The sequence below is a fragment of a genome, unplaced genomic scaffold, assembly GCF_019419815.1.
Source record: "Pyrus x bretschneideri cultivar Hongxiangsu unplaced genomic scaffold, Pyrus_bretschneideri_v1 Contig7, whole genome shotgun sequence".
Taxonomy (NCBI): domain Eukaryota; kingdom Viridiplantae; phylum Streptophyta; class Magnoliopsida; order Rosales; family Rosaceae; genus Pyrus; species Pyrus x bretschneideri.
This window is the reverse complement of record NW_025999809.1, coordinates 6,277,657-6,298,991: the sequence shown is the minus strand read 5'-3', so window position 1 is coordinate 6,298,991 and position 21,335 is coordinate 6,277,657. Positions and strand designations below refer to the sequence as shown.

General features: G+C 37.7%; 2 protein-coding genes and 1 pseudogene across 2 annotated transcripts; 2 read left to right on the top strand and 1 right to left on the bottom strand.

Annotated features, from left to right (window-relative positions):
- The first annotated feature begins 10,462 nt into the window (after positions 1–10,462).
- LOC103958893 (inorganic phosphate transporter 1-4-like) lies at positions 10,463–14,565 on the top strand. The gene is made up of 2 exons (XM_009371216.3): positions 10,463–10,620; positions 12,662–14,565. Exon 2 carries the CDS (start codon positions 12,724–12,726, stop codon positions 14,338–14,340), a length of 1,617 nt encoding a protein of 538 aa, XP_009369491.2. The 5' UTR covers positions 10,463–10,620; positions 12,662–12,723; the 3' UTR covers positions 14,341–14,565.
- A 2,538-nt stretch (positions 14,566–17,103) lies between these two features.
- LOC103958918 lies at positions 17,104–18,532 on the top strand (annotated as a pseudogene).
- A 154-nt stretch (positions 18,533–18,686) lies between these two features.
- LOC103958891 (actin-depolymerizing factor) lies at positions 18,687–20,878 on the bottom strand. Its single transcript, XM_009371213.2, has 3 exons — positions 20,504–20,878; positions 19,770–20,035; positions 18,687–19,136 (listed from the first exon to the last, which is right to left on the bottom strand). Exons 1-3 carry the CDS (start codon positions 20,525–20,527, stop codon positions 18,986–18,988), a joined length of 441 nt encoding a protein of 146 aa, XP_009369488.2. The 5' UTR covers positions 20,528–20,878; the 3' UTR covers positions 18,687–18,985.
- Positions 20,879–21,335: the final 457 nt, after the last annotated feature.

Sequence of the window (21,335 nt, the reverse complement as noted above, 5' to 3'; positions counted from 1 at the left end):
ATTTTTCTAATGTTAATGCTAAGAAAATAAAATTTACAAACTAAATAATGTATCATTAATAGAAATACGTACATTTTTCAAAACTTAAGTAAGAATTTAATTATCAACTTTTGTATTATTTAATTTTTAAAATTTTATCTACAAATTTAATTTTTCTATTATTACCCATTTTGCTAATTAAGATTTTGCAATGCTTTTTGGATATCCTCTTCTTAAGCATAGTTATTGGGGAGACAAGATGTTTGACAAATGTCTGAAAGTGGTTCAGACATAATAGGTTAAAAGGATAATTCGTCAAATTGTCATTCAAACTTTCCACTTGTCAGTTATTAACTAAATATGCGAAGGAAAATTTTATAAATCTGTTATTGTATATTAACCAGATCCTCGCCGAATCTATTTCTTAGGGATTGTAGGGATTACGTAATCGTGTTCGTTTATCATATATCGTACGGTCAGTTTTCGTTAAGTATTATTTATATTTGAATTTTAAATTTTAATTATTTTATGATCGTACGATATATGATGAACGAACACGATTGTATGATTTTTAGGATTCTTAGAAAATGGATCCGGCGAGGATGCTGGTTCATTGTATATGACCACATCAAGTACCAAGTAGTGTCCAAAGTTGGGAGTACGATCATCCTGATCACAACTTTTCTTATCATCATGATCACAACGTACCAGCAAGGTCAAAATTAGGTTTAGATCCTACTGATTGCGATGCAGGATGGAACCTTACCACTGCCAAATCCTTTTTGAGTCTCTAGACATCCCAAACAATCTGCAATCGCAAATTTGTCTTTTTATAAGCAAAAGGAGAACAAAAATAAAGATTATGTTCAAGTAACTTAAATGTATCGTTAAAATAATGTTTTATTTTCGTAAAGAGTAAGTACCTTTCAATTTTCATTTAAAGAGACGTTGTAACTCGATCATCAAAAGAATCAAAACTAGTGGTTCATGAACAGAAGAAAGTAAAAGCAAAAGAAGTATTCTCATTCTTTGATGCTGCTTATAACTTTGCAATTTGCACAATTTGCGTAATGAATAGGTCCATTATGTCGATGTATACATTTCTTATTGGCTTATAATTATTAGTTTGTAAATTAAGTCTCAAAATTGAGGGCTCCAATGCTCATACATGCATATATATTGTTTGTTTTTTTTTAAAAAAAAAATCACGTTTGTGTTAGATTATAAGAAAAAAGAGAGATACGTGGAAAACAGATTACGAAAAAAATATATAAAGAAACATACAATAAAAATTAGACCTCAAAACTAGAAAATTATTTTAAATTTGTTTTCACTTTCAAAACCAAAGTTATCATGTGTAGACTTTGTAGGCTGATTGTTAGACTTTAATTCTATTCTATTTTATTGTTAGACTCCTAGGTTTAATGAAAGGGCAAATAAGTTCATTGACTCTCTCATGTTATGAGATAAGTTGATAACAGTTTTATGCACGCTTTGCGTTGGCAGATTTGCTCCAAACTTTACATGCCTCTTGAAATATTATCTTTTTCTTTTCTCTTTTTTTTAAGATTTATTTGATTTCATGTTTCGTCCGTAAATAAACACTGAGCCCATGTGATAATTAAGTGTTATCTTTAGATGAGCAATTTAATATGTGCTTTGACTTTATATTACAGCTTTATAGATAATCAAGTGTTATCTTTAGATGAGCAATTTAATATGTGCTTTGACTTTAGATTAAAACGTCGTATCCTGTAATATATAGTTATGTACATAAAAGATTAGCCTAACCTCCTCTATTATTGCCCTCTAAAGTTTATGACTCTTTATTTAATGTGTATTCTCCACTCATATCATGTAGTGCATGTGAAAGCATGTATGTTTGGTTGCGTGATTAGTGACTGTTAGGGTCTATTTTCCTACTTTTTTTTTTTTTTTTTTTTTTTCTTTGAGGATTAGTGGACAAATACAAGATTTGAAAGTGAAGAACAAAGCCCCACGGATTAGGGTTGATTCAAATACATAGATTTAACATAAAAGATGACATGAGATAATTTATTTGAAACATATTTTGTGTGTTTAATGGTTTTTTTTTTTTTTCAAATCATCAAACAATTAATAAATCTAACCATTAACAACCAATAAGGCTGAACTAGCCGGTTGACTTTTAAGACTAGCTCCAGAGGAGTTCAAATCTTATGCACCTAAAGGCTAAAACCCGTTGTGGCTTTTTTGTGACCCATGTACTTGAGTGACACTTGTCTTTTCAACTTAATTTATCTTTAGTTTTTATTTTTTTTAATTGAAAATATAAATTGAAGAGTTAACATTATTAAGTGAAACTTAAATAAATAGCCAAAGGTCACATCCCAGCCCAGGACAGACCACTTCCCGGGCCCGCTCCACCACCGTAGCACGATATTGTCCGCTTTGGGCCCCGATGACACACCCCGACCCAGAAATTCCACTTGGACCCTGAGTCGAGCTGTGCTGGCCGACACTTGGAAGGTGACGAAGCCATAAGATGTGATAGTGTATAAAAAGTGAATGAATTTGAATCTAAAAGTGTCTAAATACCAGAGTGCGCTACGAGTGGGAGCGAACCCGTTTCACACGCGATGTCAGAGCATAAGTAAGGTACAGTAGTATGAGTAAGAATCATACCCTCAAAAATATCCATCAATACTAAGATTCGCCACAGATTCTTGTTGATACAAACTCAGCAGCTAAAACCTGGAGGGCACTAAACAGAAGGTGTGAGTAAGCAATAAAACCAAGCTTCCCAAAGTTACTACCTCTCTAAAAGTAATGCCCCTAAATGTAAAACCCGTATCGTTTTCTCAAAAACAGTACAACATATATACATATATCCAAACCACACTCAGAAATGACCAAAACCACGGTTTGCCATCAAATCCACCATACATTAATAAGTAGGCCAAATGAACTAAATCAATACAAAGTGATATATCAGTCAGAGTCATCTAAAATGACATGTACAACTTAACCGTATCTCATCAATCATGGCTAGCATATAAGTCGGAGTCACCTATAGTGACCTGTACGACTTATCCATATCTCGTCAATCCTGGCTAGCATATAAGTCGGAGTCACCTATAGTGACCTGTACGACTTATCCATATCTCGTCAATCCTGGCTAGCATATAAGTCGGAGTCACCTATAGTGACATGTACGACTTATCCATATCTCATCAATCCTGGCTAGTATATAAGTCGGAGTCACCTATAGTGACCTGTACGACTTATCCATATCTCATCAATCCTGGCTAGCATATAGCTCAATAAGTATACCTGCACACGAGTCGGAACCACCTAAAGTGGTCTGTACGACAGGACTGGGTGTAAATAAATACACTCGAGTGCTACGATCACGTGAAGACTGGGCGAATAATCGCGGGTCACCTACGAGTCGAAACCACCTAAAGTGGTCTGTACGACAGGACTGTGCACCTACCTTGGATCCAAGGTGAGCGTAAGGTGCGGGAGGTGAACATCATGTGAAGGACTGTGCCCTGGCCACGGGCGGGAGCACTAACACTGGGGTGCAGGTTTATGAGCTCTCGATGCATCTCAATATAACATGTACAACTCATGGCAACCAGTACGACAGTATCGAAGTTGCCTAACTCATAACTGTAGTCATGCTATAACGCGATCGATTCAACTAGTACCATAAACTCACCTGAACTTACCTGGGTGTCCTGAGTTCACCTTTGCACTTGAAAGCGTTCCCAATAATTATATGCAAGTAATATACATATGAATATACCATGATGCAATCTAATACTTAACCATGTCGTAGCATTTTCAATTATAAACAATACAGTGAGAAGTGTACAATCAATAACGCCCTACACCCAACTACTTATTTTCAGGGATAATTATCCATGACAACCCAATTAACACTAATTTAACAAACTAATTCATAAAACTAAAACTTGCCTTTACCAATTTCCTTCGCATTACTCAATTTCCCAAGCAAGGCTTTTGTCTCAAATATTTTATGGCTGCATCTAACGTCTCGTTAGACTGCCTACGTACCCTAAATAGGGATCAAGCCATTCGTAGTTCATATAGGTACTTCAAGCATTCACAATAATTATATAAAGGTAATATACCTAATCAATTTAAAAGTGTCGAAAGAAATCTCAATAATATGCACAATAAAAAGGAAAATATCCACTCACCTAGAGTCCACGCTATACTTCTCTAGCGCACGCATCGAGGCGTCCTGAATGATCGGTCTCTGTGGCCAATTATCAAATCACATCTCAGAACTCTTATCTGTAGAATACGTAATTCACATAAAACACAACCTCAACGACATTCTAAAATAGTTTGATACCCATTGACCACAAGTCCGTAACTCCCAACGATCCGCATATCAGATTTCGAATCCGTAACTCCCAACGATCCACAATATGTTTCTAGAATAACATATTAAAATTTCATTACGATCCAACGGTCAGATCTCCGCCAATTGCCTAAAACAAGTGGTCGTGAACATTTATTTTACTAACTTACAAATCCAATTCAGGAAGATCCGTAAGTCGGATTCCCAATCTGTAAATTCCTATGATCTTTAAATATTACGTATTATAATGTATCCAATTTTGGTGACGATCCAACGGTCGGATCATCGATTCACATTTTTATCAAGTAACGCATCGTAACGAATTTAGGTTCCAACTATCAACTTACGTCATTCAAATGACAAAACTGAGTTCAAGACATTTGACATAGCCTAAAAATAGCATTAGCGGCCCACTGGCCACGCGCCGCCGCGGGTGGCGGTCGGCCGCCCCAACTCGCCGGAAAATCCAACTATTTCCAAAAATTCTCAAACTTCACAGAAATGAAGATCTCCATGAGTGGAACAACTTTCATACCTGCCACGAAGTCCAAAAGTGGACGGAAGATGGTCAATTTTGCCCACGAAGCCGGCGGGTGTCTAAAACTTTCCGACGTCGATTCGTCGTCCACGGTGGTCCAACGGGGTCAAGGTTGGTTGGGTTTTGCTCCTGGGATGATAGGCTACAAAGCCCAAGTGGTGGCATTGGCCATCACTTTGCCGATTTGCCGGAAAATCGAAAAGGGTGGCCGGAGCACCATTGATTTTCGTTAACTTTCGTGGCCTCAAACCGCCCCATACCATGGTTAATCAAGGTGGTTCTTGGGTGGGTTTTGTAGAGGGGAATGAGAGCTTCAAGATGGGGGTGTTGGCATCCAAAAACTTCACCGGAGTTGGCCGGAATCGGCCTTGGAAGATGGACCTGCGGTGGGTGCAGGTGGACGGAAACCACCTCCTTTTTTTTTTTTTTTTTTCCTCCCTCCATTTCTGATTTTGGGCCTCCCCCACAAAGTGGGGATTTAATTTAAATAAACATTAAACTTTGAATAACCAATTTCGAACCTCCGTAACTATACCGTTATAATCCGGACTCGCAAACGGCTTTTGCCTATACGTTCGTACCAAAGAGTACTACGAGAATATGTTTAAAGAATAAGTCTCACATCTCTCAAGTCGATGGTCAACGGAAGTCAAAGTCATTGCCTCTAGGGCAATTTTGTAAATTCACGCTTTTAAAATAAAATAAAAACGTAAAATTTGGAACGGGTTGTCACACCCGACCACGCCCTCACGGTTTTGTTTTTGGGAACTCACACGAGAACTTCCCGATGGGTTACCCATCCTGGGAGTGCTTTCGTGCGCTACTCACTTAACTTCGGAGTTCCCATAGAACCCGAAGCCAGTGAGCTCCCAAAAGGCCTCATACTGGGTAGGGATGAGAATATACATTTAAGGATCACTCTTATGGGCGATGTGGGATGTCACAATCCACCCTCCCTTAGGGGCCCGACGTCCTCGCCAGCACACACGCGACCAAGGTTAGGCTCTGATACCAAATTGTCACATCCCGGCTCGGGCGGGACCACTCCCCGGGCCCACTTCACCACCGTAGCACGATATTGTCCGCTTTGGGCTTACCATTCCCTCACGGTTTTGTTTTTGGGAACTCACGAGCAACTTCCCAATGGATCACCCATCATGGGATTGCTCTCGCGCGCTACTCGCTTAACTTCGGAGTTCCAACGGAACCCGAAGCCAGTGAGCTCCCAAAAAGCCTCGTGCTAGGTAGAGATGTGAATATACATATAAGGATCACTCCCCTGGGCGATGTGGGACGTTACACCAAATATCAATAAATGAGATAGATAACACAGAGGACACAAAAAGCTTTGAGCCAGAAGATTTCGTCTCCGATTAGAGTGGTCACTTGGGGTTGGCAGGTGTTTTTCGGTTTTTTCTTTTGGGTTGACCTACCTACCTCACTAATTAGTAAAATGCGAATTGCCAAACTGATCACAACCCTAGAGGTCTTCAATCACGTAGATCGAGCATGTATCACAATGAGAGTTACGCACACATTAGTGCTCACGTCAACTCAGAAAGCGTTATGAATTCACCATGTTCTTCCTGCACAAAGTTTCTAAGTAAGCAAACTCTTAAGCAAACATTAACTTAGCTAAATTGATTAGGGCAATCTACTGTCAAAATTTTGACTTTTTAGTCAAAATAATTCCTGAAATTAGCATAATTACTCTTTATTTTGGTTTCTAACAATGAAAATCTATAGAAATGGTTTATGAGTTTGTTCACTATAAATCATTTTGATCATTTCGTGACAAATCTATCAATATACTCATTAAGTGAAGGAGTTGGTTTGACAAAAATACCCTTTAAAAGTGGTCACGTGGCCGTTCACAAAACAATTTAATGAGGATACCGACAGATTTTTCATGGAAGAATCAAAATAATTTACGATAGACAAACTCAGAGATCACTTTTATTAATTTTCATCGTCAATAATGATCAAAGTGAATAGTTATGCTAATCTCAATAATCTGTCTAAAAAACCCTAAATCCCTTGACCCTTGAACCTTCAAAAGCAAAAACTACTTCCTAGGATCAACCGTGTTTCCTCCACAGCTATGTGCTCGGAATTTCGATAAAATAGTCACTCACCCGCTATCGAAGGGAGAAATACTCACAAAAGAAGGCCAACCTCTTTTTAATTTATTTGGAGCAAAAGAATAATCAACGGTTAAAAATACACATATAATATAACTTTGGAGTCAGGTAATCGAGTGAGGAATTATTTATGGTTCAAACCAACAAAATATAGGAAAAGAAAAAAGAATACTAGGAGTGTGAGTTGTTTATGCTCTGTAACCATTCCTACACTCTTGTACAAAGGGTGTTGTGCGCTTCCGAGAAGTGTAAGAGTAGAAGAGGAAAAGTGTTGAATCTCACTTTGGTGGGAAAAGAGATTTTGCATAGTCTTATAAGTAAGTTGGGCTATTTTTTATATTGCTAATTGGTTTTATGATGCTAGGCGGAGCTAGGCCTTTTTTTTTTTTTTAATGAAATTTCAAAAAAAAAAAATCCTATCTAAGTCTAAGTTGTTTAAAATTTTGAACTTGTTGTACATGTGTCATCCTACAATACTCATCACCATGGTTATATGGCATATATGCTTAATGTGTTTTTAAATTATGGACTTGTTGGATACTCTTTTTGCATTTTATCATTTTTTTATTATCTTATCTATGGATTTCATACAAGTATAATTTATTGTAAGTGTCAATATGCACTTATTTACAAGATATACAAGAAATTTATCTAAATCCGCTTAGACGCCAGCCCACCGCCCGACTAGCGTCTAACTTTTTTTTAAGAACCTTGGGTTTATATAGTTCCTTGAGCGGCCCCATAAGAAACGAAAAGAAAAAAAAAATAATTGTTCCATCATGCATGATGGTGCGATCACGAGAGCATTATGTTTGCGGACAAGCGTTGAAGTCAATGCAGTAAAGCCAGCTAACACTAACAAGGACCATCAGGATATTGGAGACTTGGGAAGTCAATGGACAACATCAAATGAAATGAATCGCATTGATCGCAAAAATAGACTTTGGCGAATTAGGCTACTCATTTTCGACAATAGAGGACAGCCACAATAAGGGACTCAAAAGTCTAAAGGCAATTTTCAAAGCATGACATATTACACAATGGGCAATCAAGAAGTTGTAGTTTGCAAAAATGATTCACTCTATTTTCCATGTGATATAAACAAGCAACAATTTAGGCAGCTCACACTTTTCAACAACTATGCTTATGGTAGAGAAAATAATGAACCATATTCATTAAAAAATTAAATAGAAATTCAATTCTTAATGTAGATAATATCATTTGTTTAAAAAAAATTCTGTTTAAAATTTAATCTAGTGCATCTAAGAAGACAAATCAAGTCCAATTCTCATTGATTTTGATAATTTAACAAAATAGATTGGATCCTTAAATTATTAAACTCCAAAATGATTCGACCAAATAACAGATTTACTTCTTAGAATTCAATCTATTACAAAGTACAAAAACAAAGTACCAAAAATAAAAGAACACCTAGGTAAAATATTGATTATATATGGTTTGTTTATTGCAATCAGTTTTCAACAATCTACGGAACGAAAAACAAATTAAAGAAAACTATACTTGAGGGTTTCCATGAACGCAAATATCTTGTTGTTAATATCTAGGATGAGGACTATGATTGACGATTGGAGATGTTGAAATTTGCCGTTTTCTATCCAACAAGGAGAAGTTGAAATTTGGACTGAAGTATTGGAAAGAGACAAATGCTAGTGGTTTTTATAGGAAACGTAGAGCTCTTATTTTCTCTAATCTAGATGTTGACTATCTTTAGAAAATACAAAGATTTCACAATAATTGGAACCAATATTGACTCCTAGTATGTGATCAGAAACTTCCCCTCTCACTAATTCATTTGTATTTTTATTTTTATTTATTACAAATAGTTTTACCATTTTATTTTTGTACACTGACATATTTTCATTAATTAACAAGAGAATAAATTGGTATCTAACAATTATTCATGATATTCAAATCAAACACCTAATGAATACTACCAAACTGTGAGTTGAAAAACAGAAAAAATATGAATTGTTATATAGCAAATGAAAAATAATAACATTAACCACCATGACAATCTACCACTAACAAAATGTCTCTGACCTTTATAATATTTATCTCTGTTCTTTCAACCTCAAATACACGCTATGCCATTATACAGACACAAATAAAACAAATACTATGAATATTTTTTATTTTTGGTGGAATAGATACTATAATATTAAAAGTGTGGAAAAGTATTAAAAAGAGAGCTTTCCAATCTATTCCCTATTACGGCGGGACTCATGAAAATGACATGGTGTTCAGAAGTCTTAAATAACAACTGATTCATTCCATACGCGTTGAGTCGTCGACTACTTTATTATAATCCACGGAATGTGACTCGTTGTTGGATATATATAATAAGAAACAATTTTCTGAGGAGCAATTAGCATGCAATTGAGATATGTTATGATACCTTCATGTAAGACTGTAAATCGGGTTAAAAACAACTTGAACTTGTACACATATAGAGATTTGTGTTCTGCTCGTGAAAGAGATTAGTCAAATTTATCTTTGATTCGATAAAAAACAAGTCAAGCTTGTTCTGCTCGTAAAACTTGAGTAACTCATACTTTTTAGGGAGAATTCAAACTAGATTATGTTCAAGAAGTTAATTGGCTTGCAATGGAAGATCATGTTTGAAATTGTAAATTGCAAATTTTTGTTATAAAAACAGATCAATTTTTTGTAGTAAATAGCTTGAAACAATTTGTGTTCGGTATCAAGCTTGAAAATTTTAATCTGGCTCAAGCTTGATTTGTATTAGAAGCAAACCAAGCTTAAACCCAACTTAAAAATAGTTAAACAATCCAGAGTGATATATATTCTGACTCGACTAGTTTACATTTTCGCATGAGATACAACACAACCAAAACATTCCCTTGGCTTAGGTCCATATGCTACATAATCAAACAATAGGACTCACTACAATTAATTACCGAACACGAACCAATATAAATGAAAAATCCGAATATGATCCATCGTTTTTATGAGAAAAAATGCATCAATGGCTAAAAATTATTAACAGAATTTACTTGCATTATTGGCTAGATATTATTAAACGTTTGGCGGTTGATTCTAGCATTTTCCAATTCGCAAGCATTACTATAAAAAAAAAAAAAAAAAGGAATAAGCAAAACAATGGGTCTGTGTGAAACCAAATGACAAGTGCCAAACCAATAGTCGTAAGAACGACGTAGAAGGTGAGACTTTAGACAGGGTGAGACGGTTGACTTAAAAAATAAAACTGGACGGGGGGAGAATCTTGAAAGAAAGATAGCTATCTAAACATCTATTTTTATTTTTACATTTTTTGTTAATTTTTATCGTTTGATCTTATTTCATTCATTTAATCTGATGATTAAAAATTCATATAAATGTATGATAGATCGAAATGACTGTGTGAATAACACTACTAATATGCCTGTAGAAGTTCATACTTTACTCTTTGTGTGAACGCATTGGCTGCTGCCGTTGCCTATAAATATTCACATTCTACCTTTTCCTTTTGTCACCACCAAATCTCTTCATCTCTCTCTCTCTCTCTCTCTCTCTCTCTCTCTCTCAACAAACAAAAATCCGAACAGGTTAGTCTGCAAATTAAATGAAGTAATTTAGCTAATTAGAGATTAAACTTCTTCGTTTGTGCTTAATATTTTCTTCCATTGTTGTTGCTCTTGTAATTAGCCCATTAATCTCTCCATGCATAATTCTCTATCACGCATGCAAAATGCAAGCTCAGTGAAAAGTGCAAAGTGCAAAGTACGGTTTTCTCTGTCATTGGGAATCAATACAATTTATAGCTTTTTCATACATATCATTCATGGGTTCTCTTCCCTTCTGTAATTTCCACATGGGTTGTCCCACTTCTGATTTAAAAACCTTAGAAACGTGAGTTTGGTCAGTTAGTTAATCAGGACGGTTTGCCCGCCCCTTGTGTCTAAGTTCAAAATCCCCTCTTTTTTACAGCCTTTCCAGGTACCAGATCAGAGTTTAGTTTTCTGTGTTTCACTCTAAAAACACCCCCTTTCATTGCCTTTATCTTCCTTTTTAGGGGTCTTAGCAGAGATGTAGGAAAGAGAGAATTTTTAGAAACCCATTGTGCATCAGATGCAACTAAGTTAGAAAAATAAGTTAAAAGTAGTATTAAATCTGAGTTTTGGATTTACCATTATCTTCTTCTGAATTTAGACTATCAAAGATTTGTAGCCGTCCAAACTAATTAATCACATTCATAATCTACACCTGTAAATAGCTGTAAATATTAGTTTAAGCCAATTAAATTACTATTTTGATCATTTTAATCCGAAGAAATCTGGTTCAACATCCCTGGAAAAATAGTGGCCACTCTGTTTGAAGGGTAATGTAAAGTGCTTAAGGTTTACAGGTCAACGAGTCAGTGTCTTTGGAGAGCAAAGATTAAAAAACTTAAATTAATTCTGTGGTTCGATATTGCTGGAGAGACAAAGGTTGAAAATTTTAATATAATTTGTGTTTTTGAATTATTTTTAGAGATAAAAAATTGGCATCTGTTTGTCTGCTTGTGTGGGGTAGTTCCTCAAGGATTTGTGTTTGACAACTCTTACGTCGATTTAAATTAGGGAGTTTTAACGAAAAGTTTACAGTACTGTTAATCACTTTAACGAAAAATTATATTTTTATATTAAAATGTCAATTTTGATACTATTCACTTTACCCTTATTTTGTCGTTATCGTTAAAACTCAAAATTTTCAAAACTTTTTTATTAGTTTTCCTTTTAAATTAGTTTGACATCGTTCTCCAAAAAAAAAAAACAAAAGAAAAGAAAAATTAGTATGGCATCGTGTGAAACAAAATATCACGGATCCCGTGTTTTGTGAGGGTTTTCCCCTACAAGAGTTTTTTTTCACTTTGAGAAAAATCTGAATAAAAGACAAATATTTCTTCAGCGACAGAATGAGGCAGAGTTCATTGTTGTTTTTGCCTTTTCTTCTACTTTCCCGGTTGTCATCGAGGTTTTTGCCTTTTTAATTTCCAGAAGATCATTTCACTTTTCATGCTCAAATAAAAAGGTCCACTTTTTGTTTTGGGATGCAAATAAAATTTCTTTAGTGTGTGTGATTAGTTATTATAATATCTTTTATTATTTTTTTGTTAATGTTCACTAGCATCTTGATGCGTGATGAATTAGTGACATAAATTAGCAAAAATAAGAATATTTGAAAGTCAAAAATCATAAAGTGAAGTGGTTGAATATATTTTCAACATACGACCAACGGGTCTCGTAGTCTTACTGGTGACCTGTCAGAGTTGAGAGTCCAATTTTCAAACTCCCTTGTTGATGTTGAACAGTTGTTAGATTTTCCCCCTTTGTTGAAGATTGACAGATTAATTATCACTCATAGCAAATCTGTGTTAATCATGATGTAGATGTATTTGCGATTTGAGGTTTGTGAGAGTTTAAATACTAATTTTGTTATTAGTAAAATTTTTTTCTGTCTTCAAATTAAATGTAGCGAAAGCCAAACCAGTATAAATTGTTGTATTATTCTCTTCAAATTATTGTTCAAATATTTTATATTATACTTGCGGTTTCCGCAGAAGAAGTATTTTTTTTTCATTTTCTCACTCTTATTCAATTTGTGCAGATAAAAAAAGCTGGTCAGAAAGAAAGAGAAGAGAAGGAGAATTTGTAAAAGCTAGCTTAGCCATGGCTAGAGAGCAATTACAGGTGCTTAATGCGCTTGATGTAGCAAAAACACAATGGTACCATTTCACTGCAATTATCATTGCTGGAATGGGATTCTTCACAGATGCATATGATCTCTTCTGCATATCTTTGGTGACCAAGTTGCTCGGCCGCATATACTACCACGTTGAAGGCGCAGCGAAGCCTGGGATATTGCCTCCGAATGTGTCAGCTGCCGTAAATGGTGTGGCATTTTGTGGAACCCTGGCAGGCCAGCTCTTCTTTGGCTGGCTTGGTGACAAGATGGGAAGGAAGAAAGTTTATGGAATGACTCTTATGCTTATGGTCATATGTTCTGTTGCTTCAGGTCTCTCATTTGGGCATACCCCAAAGTCCGTTATGTCAACGCTTTGTTTCTTCCGCTTCTGGCTAGGGTTTGGTATTGGCGGTGACTACCCTCTCTCTGCCACAATCATGTCTGAGTATGCTAACAAGAAGACTCGAGGCGCTTTCATTGCCGCTGTCTTTGCCATGCAGGGGTTTGGAATTTTAGCTGGTGGAATATTTGCTATCATCTCTGCGGCCGCATTTAAAGCGTTGTTTGATGCTCCAACATATGAGGTCAATGCACTTGCCTCAACCGTTCCACAAGCGGACTATCTGTGGAGGATTATTGTGATGGTAGGAGCAATTCCAGCCGCAATGACTTACTACTGGCGCATGAAGATGCCTGAAACTGCCCGTTACACCGCCCTGATTGCAAAGAATGCGCAACAGGCTGCATCCGACATGTCAAAGGTTCTGCAGGTTGAAATTGAAGCAGAACCGCAGAAGGCTGAGCCGACTGCTAATACATTTGCTTTGTTCTCCAAGGAGTTTATGCGCCGCCATGGACTTCACTTGCTTGGAACAACAAGCACTTGGTTCTTGCTTGACATTGCATTCTACAGCCAAAATCTGTTCCAAAAGGATATTTTCAGTGCGATCGGATGGATTCCTCCTGCAAAGACTATGAATGCTATTGAAGAAGTTTACAGAATCGCAAGGGCGCAAACTCTTATTGCATTGTGCAGTACCGTCCCGGGCTACTGGTTTACGGTAGCTCTCATTGACAGGATTGGAAGATTTGCAATTCAGTTGATGGGATTCTTCTTCATGACAGTGTTCATGTTTGCACTGGCTATTCCCTATGATCACTGGACTCACAAGGACAACCGAATTGGGTTCGTGGCGATCTACTCATTGACCTTCTTTTTTGCAAACTTTGGTCCTAATGCAACAACATTTGTTGTGCCGGCTGAGATCTTCCCAGCTAGGTTCCGGTCTACTTGTCATGGAATCTCAGCTGCATCCGGGAAGCTTGGCGCCATAGTTGGTGCATTCGGTTTCTTGTACTTGGCTCAGAACCAAGATAAGGCCAAGGCAGATGCAGGGTACCCTGCAGGCATCGGGGTTAAAAACTCGCTCATCGCGCTGGGTGTGGTCAACTTCTTGGGGATATTGTTCACTTTCTTGGTGCCCGAATCGAATGGGAGGTCGTTGGAGGAGATGTCGGGTGAGAACGAAGAAGAAAGCGAAAGCGTGGCAGTGGAGTTGGAGCACTCAGACTATAACAACAGGACAGTTCCAGTTGTGTAGGTTGGATCTGTTAGCAGTGTGCAGGAAATAATCTTGTAATGTAAGCCTGTTGTTAATTTTGGGGAGGGAAAAAGCCTACTTTTCGATTTCCTACTTTGTTGTATTCACTTGAGTCTAGGTCCTGGCTTTTACAAAGCCAGACAAAGGGTACGTTTTTCATGTATAACAACATGTACGTATCAATATCAACAGGCAAGACCATCGAGTAATCTTGTCCTTCAGTCATGTTCTTCTTCTGTCTATTTTTCTTATATGGTATCGACTATCGAGAGCTTAAACAGCTAATGCCCTAAACTCAACTTGTTTGGGTTAATATTTGAACATTGGGCTGCAAGTGTGTAGAAGCCTAGAAATACCAACTAAAAGAAGACTTAGCCAAAGCCCAAGCATCAAGCCCAGAGGCAAATTGGCGCCTTTTTAATGCATAGGCCATGTGCCTATGATTTAAATGTCAAGTGATGGGAACTAACTCACAATCAGCCAAAAAGCACATTTCAGTGGCAATACAAGTAAAAAGCTGATGACTCACTACCCTCCAAATGCTTTCGGGCAAGAGCAAAGTCATTGCAATCAAGCTAATTTGCCTATAAAAGGAGGAAGAGGCCTCAAAAACAAGGACACTCAACCAATTAAACAAACAAACATACAAACTCTGCTCTCAAGCCAGATTTGCATCTAAAAACTGTAATTAGCCCAGATCTCAATCCTTTTTAGGATATCTCCCTTACAAAAGTTTTTTTTTTTTTTTTTGGTCTTGTTTAAAAGCTCTGCTATCACCCCTAGTGGCGTAGTATCGATTCCTTTGTGTATACTGGTTTACCATCCATCCCTTTTTAGCATAGAAACCTCTTTAAACTCAAAGAGAAGTGATTGCAAGAAGTTCAACCTTACCTGAAATCTTGCTTAAAGTTCTTTGTGTGTTTTCTAAGATAATAGATCTCCTGCATTCTGTAGCATGTATTCAAGTCATTTCCGCATGTTTTCCTACTTTAAAAGTCTTATTTGTATCTGGATCTGGTCAGCTTAACGGATATGCTTTCATTTAAAACCAATCAAGAACCAAACAGATGACTTAAGGGATCTAGACTCCCCTCATTCGAATAAACAAAATTATAAACTGAAAGTCCTTGGTCACAAGGCAAGAAAAAGAACTTAAAATGGATTTAACCCATCCATGACAATCCTTTGATAAAGTCCGAGTAACTTGGGGCGCAAGTAATCGACTAAACACAATCTTGTTCTACATCTGCTATATACAAGACTATGAACTAAAAGTCCTTGGTCACAAGGTAAGAAAAAGAACTTAATGCGGACTTAACCCATCCACGACAATCCTTTGATAACAAGAAGTCTGAGTATCTTGGGGCGCAAGTAATTAACTAAACACAATCTTGTTCTACATCTGCCACACTGAGATAGCAGTGGCACGCCTAGCACTTAGTTAGTTTTGATTGCGAGCCTCAAGGCCTACACTTAAGGCCTCACAAAGGCACCTTTCAGAACTAACTATGTCATCTTGTTGTAGCACATCAGCTAGCAAGAGCCCGACTATACATCCAAAGTGTCAATCCCTTGGGGAGCTGTGCTGAGAGCCGAGGAGCCCTCTCCGGAGAAATCTTCGCCCGAACACAACCCAATGGCAAACACCCAATCTTCTTCCCTCCCTTCATCTGCTTCTGCTATTTCTGAAACCCCTGCAAGCCTAGCCTCTTCAACCATGGTAGCCATCTCCTCAAGGCTCCCTACCTCGTTCAGTATTTCTCACCTCTTCACTACCCCAATGGACCGATCCAATTTAAAGACGTAAATTTGAACTGCATAAATGGAGGGGAATATACCACTGAAACTCTCTTCACCTGCTTCTGTTTTCGGTTTTGGCTACTTTCTATTTACTACTAGAAACTCCCTGACATTTGGAACATACCACTGAAGGATGTCTTAAGTTCGTTGAACAGAAGGGTCTACAGAGAAACAACAGCTAGCTAAAATGGAGGGGAAAAATGCATCACTGTAATATTCCGGTTGCTCGGCGAAACGCCCTTCCCTTATAAATTCTCATGCCCGGCTTGCCCTACACCATTACCTATCCCCCCCCCCCTCCCTCCCTCTAGATCTCTCGTGGAGTGGGAGTCTCTGTAGGTTGAGAGAGAAGATCCAGGTTAGAAAAAAAAAAAGCTACAGCTCCACGCATGCATGTTCTTGTTTCTTCTTGATGAAGCTGCATGTTTTTCATATTTTATTTACCTTTTTTTTAATTTTTATAAATTAATTCTAGGCATTATTTTAATCCCATCCTATATATTACAACATGCGATCTTTCAAATTATATATGAAACATGATTTGTCCGGCTATGGAGCTGATGCCCGTTCTTTATTAATCAACAAAATGTCGTTATGTCATCGATAATATGTCAATATCATTGTCCGTAATAAAATGTACAAATGTGTTATTAGCATGTATTTTCAACATTATCAATGCACATCCGTTGTTTAATAAGAACCAACGTATTGCACATATAGTTTCAGGGAACTATTAGTTATATCCTCTGTGAATTTTGCCGACTTCTTATAAGTTTCTTCAAGAAATGTGAAACTCTTGTGCTTTAATTTTCTGTGTTTATCAATCAACTTCACATTTAAATCATTCTTTATTCATACATTGTTATGTAAATGTAATCTAACCGTTTGTGTTCTTGCATATTGAGAACCAGAGCAATAGAGTTTGCAAGAGAGAGATCAAACCAAGCAAAGCAAAGCAAATCCATGGCCAAAGAACAACTGCATGTGCTCAATGCACTTGACACTGCAAAAAACACAATGGAACCATTTCACCGCAATTGTAATCGCCAGAATGGGATTCTTCACCGACGCATACAACCTCTTCTGCATATCCCTCGTCACCAAATTGCTTGGCAGCACATACTACCATGTTGAAGGCTCACCAAAACCGGGCACATTGCCTCCAAATGTGACAGCGGCTGTCAATGGCGTGGCGCTTGTGGGCAAATTGGCAGGGCAAGTGGTCTTCGGCTGGCTTGGTGACAAAATGGGAGAAAAAAAGTGTATGGCATGACTCTTATGCTCATGATCATTTGCTCCATTGGTTCCGCGCTCTCCTTTGGGCACAACGCGAAGGCTGCAATGACCAGGGTTTGTTTCTTCCATTTCTGGCTAGGGTTTGGCATTGGTGATGACCACCCTCTTTCCGCCACCATAATGTCTGAATACGCAAATAAAAAGACTCGTGGTGCCTTTGTTGCGGCGGTGTTTGCCATGCAGGGGTTTGGAATTCTAGCAGGGGGGTTGTTTGCAATGCTCATCTCTGCGATTTTCGAGGCCAAGTTCAACGCTCCAGCTTATGAAGTTGATCCAGTTGGTTCAACTGTCCCAGAAGCAGGCAACCCTTGGAGAATCATTCTAATGGTTGGAGCACTTCCGGCCGCTCTAACTTACTACTGACGCTTGAAGATGCCAGAAACTGTTTGTTACACGGCACTTGTTGCGAAAAATGTCAACCAGGCTAATGCTGATATGGCAAAAGTTTTGCAGGTTGACATCGAAGCTGAACCCGTCAGGCTGCCTAAGGAAACCATGCAATCTTTTGGTTTATTCTCTAAGGAGTTTATACACACCGTCATGGACTCCACTTGCTTGGAATCGCAAGCACATGGTTCTTGCTTGATATTGCATTTTATAGCCAAAATCTGTTTCAGAAAGACATTTTCAGCACCATCGGATGGATTCCTAATGCGAAAATTTTGAATGCCGTTTCAGATGTTTATAGGATTGCTGGGGCACAAACGCTTATCGCCCTATGCAGTATGGTACCCGGATACTTGTTCACTGCAGCCTTAATCGAAAAAATCGGAAGATTCACAATTCAAGTGATGGGATTCTTCTTCATGACAGTGTTCATGTTTATAGTGGCATTTCTCTACAATTATTGGACACACCAGGATCACTTGATAGGGTTTGTCGTATTCTACTCACTTTCTTCTTTGCAAATTTCGGACCTAATGCCTACTACATTTCTGGTGCCGCCTGGAATTTTCCCAGCTAGACTGCGGTCTACTTGCCATGGCATATCTGCTGCAGCCGGAAAGTTCGAGGCAATGGTGGGTGCATTCTGTTCATCAAGTGGGGCAATATTTTAGGATGTGTTTTCATTTTTCTCTGTTTCGGTCTTTATATAACTATTTAATACATTAAAGTAGAAACCGGATACTCATCTCTGTATTTTTATGTTGTTTATCCTTGTATTAAAGTACCTGGTTGATCTTCGGTGATCTTTCCGTCTACATTGCCTATTAAGCATATATTTCGGGTTATGAATTTGTTCAAGAACAAAAGATCAATGACTTGGTGTATTTCTTGCTCCGCAAACATAAATCCATAAGTGACCAAATGTATATAGCAACAATTTTCGGGTTTTAATCACCTAAAGGTAATTAAATCCTGAAACAAGAAGATAACATCAAACCATACTTTTTGTACCTGCTAACTGATCTGCCAGTTTATTCAAGCAACAGTAATGCAGTTTTGTGCCGGTGATGGGTTCTAACATAGTGAAGCCAGCAGAACAAACTTACAGAACCCTAGAGATTTTGATTGACCAAGGAAGATGTGTTTTAGTACTGCAGAGATTTCAATGGGCACGGTCTCTGAGCACCTCAAGATCCATCTCTGTTGGGTCAGTAGCCTGAATCTCGTAGTGGATACCGTCCAGCTCCCTCCTAAACCTGTCTTTAGATGTGGCGTAGAGCATCTTCGCACGGATTTGAGAGGCCGAAGGGGACCTGAGCATTATTATGTAAATAATCATGACTTAGCACAAGACAGAACAACTATTTGAATTTCCAAGCGCACAAAGTTCTGGTTTATTAGGACCAAAACTTGCATCAATAGTATCCTGCACCACTGAGTTTATATGAAAGGATCATAAAACTGGATACCAAATTAAGGGAGCAAGTGCAACCGTATGGATGATTTATTGTAAAAAAAAAGAGGTTTGTATTTGCAAATAACTGCACGGGATTGAAATATTGCGACTTCGGAATTGGGATCAAAATTTGTGATTGTTCCTTCATTGATCAAGACTTTATATTTTTGATAAGTATAATGATCATCTAACAAAGAAGAGTTTCAATTTTTTCAAATGAACGATTTGAAGACCTCTTGATTCTAACAACTGATTGTAGAGTTGATCATTCAGACCTTTCAATTCATACATGTGTGGATCACCAAAAGAAAACAGCCTGGTAGTGATAGTTTTTCTTTTTTCAACAATGTGACTAATCTACGGGGAGCAGGATTCCGAACTTAAGTGCAAGGAGGAGACGTAATGATCTGGCCAACTAGCCTAATCTGCGTCTGGATTTGAGTCCATAGTGATAAATCATATGGTGAAGAGATTAAAGGGAAAAACTAACCATGCGATGAAGAAGATCTTGCTCTTTTGACAGTTCTCAGAAGTTACGAAATCATAGTCATATACGGCATATCGACAATCATTATCAGGTAAAGCTGCCACAAAATCATCATAGCTCTCCGCCGGACCACCAATCTTTTCAACTACAACCTCTCTCTTCTTCTCATCAACCTTGAATATCACATAGCGGTGAAGCTTCTTCCTCTGCAGCTCCATGAAAGTGTTCTTGCTCTCATCAGAAACCCCCATGGCACATGAAGCATTTGGCTGGAAAATCAACAAAAACATCCAATGCTGTTATATAATTTAACCCAATACTAAGGAAAACTTAGTAACTAGCTTGCCTAGACATCTATCCTCTGTCTGGCCATCAGGACCACGAAAAATTTGGAAGTCTAATACAACGATCACACAGCAATATTTCAAACTACTCTAATATATAAGGAAGGATTCCAATATGGTGCGGGAAACACCGCACTGATTAACTAGCTCAACTCACGTATGCAAAAAATTCCTCGAGAACCGTGTGGATACTAAATACAATTTATTGGGTTCATCCAAAGCTACATCAGACTGAATTATCTTTACGGAAACATGGGATTTAATACAAAATCATGAGCTCTTAAATAAAATTAAGTCACTAAACAAAACCCACAGTTAAACCAAACCATATAGAAGCTTCAAAAACCCACACACACACATATATATATATATAGAGAGAGAGAGAGAGAGTACCCGACCGAGCCCTCTGAAAGACATTGCAGCCGTGAAAATCTCAAATATCCCAAGAGAAAGCTTGATCAAGAACGAGAAAGAACAGATTTTTCAGCGAAGGCTAGCAGCTAAAGAGAGATTTGAACAAATGAGGCATGCAGAAGAAAAGATAAAGAAATGGGAAATCTGAAACGAATCGAACTATACCAATCAAAACCACAAAAAAAGAAAATCAACTTATCAAACTAAAAGGTTTAGAAAAAGATAAGGAAATGGAAAGAAAAATAGAAAGGTGGAAAGATTCGGATTCTAAAGGAGAGCGGTGCAGTCTGCAGTGCGCCTATGCTTTCTGGTATTACCCTTTTGCTGTGAGGCTCTCTGGTGATGAAAGATACGTACACATGGCGATGATGCTGCGTGGGACTAACGCTTTGCCTGCAAGCAAATTGCAATGGCCGACGTTGACTTTGGGGACCAGAGTTTCGGGGAGGGACCACTCTCCACCACCGTCCGCGCTGACGCGCTATATATTAATCTTTGTCCACTCGCCACGTACAGAAGACTGACTCTACTTTTGCTACTGCCAAGACAAACGGATTATGTTTGTGAGAATTCAGAAGATTCGTCAATCTTATTTGTTTATAGTATATCATGTGGTTAGAAATTATCTTAAATATTTTTATTTAAAATTAAACACAAACAGTTAAAAAAACTAACCGCACAATGTACTATAAACAGACATAATTCACGGATTTTCAAGATCTTCACCAAAAATATCCGGAGATGATCCTGTTAGGTGTTATCATGCAACTAACATCGATCTTGTGATTAAAGTAAGAAGATATAAGTTGGG

What these genes read in the sequence shown, in the direction of transcription:
- LOC103958893 (XM_009371216.3), top strand. Translation starts at nt 12,724, where the DNA reads ATGGCTAGAGAGCAATTACAGGTGCTTAATGCGCTTGATGTAGCAAAA.
- LOC103958891 (XM_009371213.2), bottom strand. Translation starts at nt 20,527, where the DNA reads ATGTCTTTCAGAGGGCTCGGTCGG. An exon ending in CTTTCAGAGGGCTCGGTCGG is followed by an intron (nt 20,036 to 20,503) that starts GTACTCTCTCTC and finishes TTGATTTTCCAG; the next exon opens with CCAAATGCTTCATGTGCCAT. An exon ending in AAGATCTTCTTCATCGCATG is followed by an intron (nt 19,137 to 19,769) that starts GTTAGTTTTTCC and finishes AATAATGCTCAG; the next exon opens with GTCCCCTTCGGCCTCTCAAA.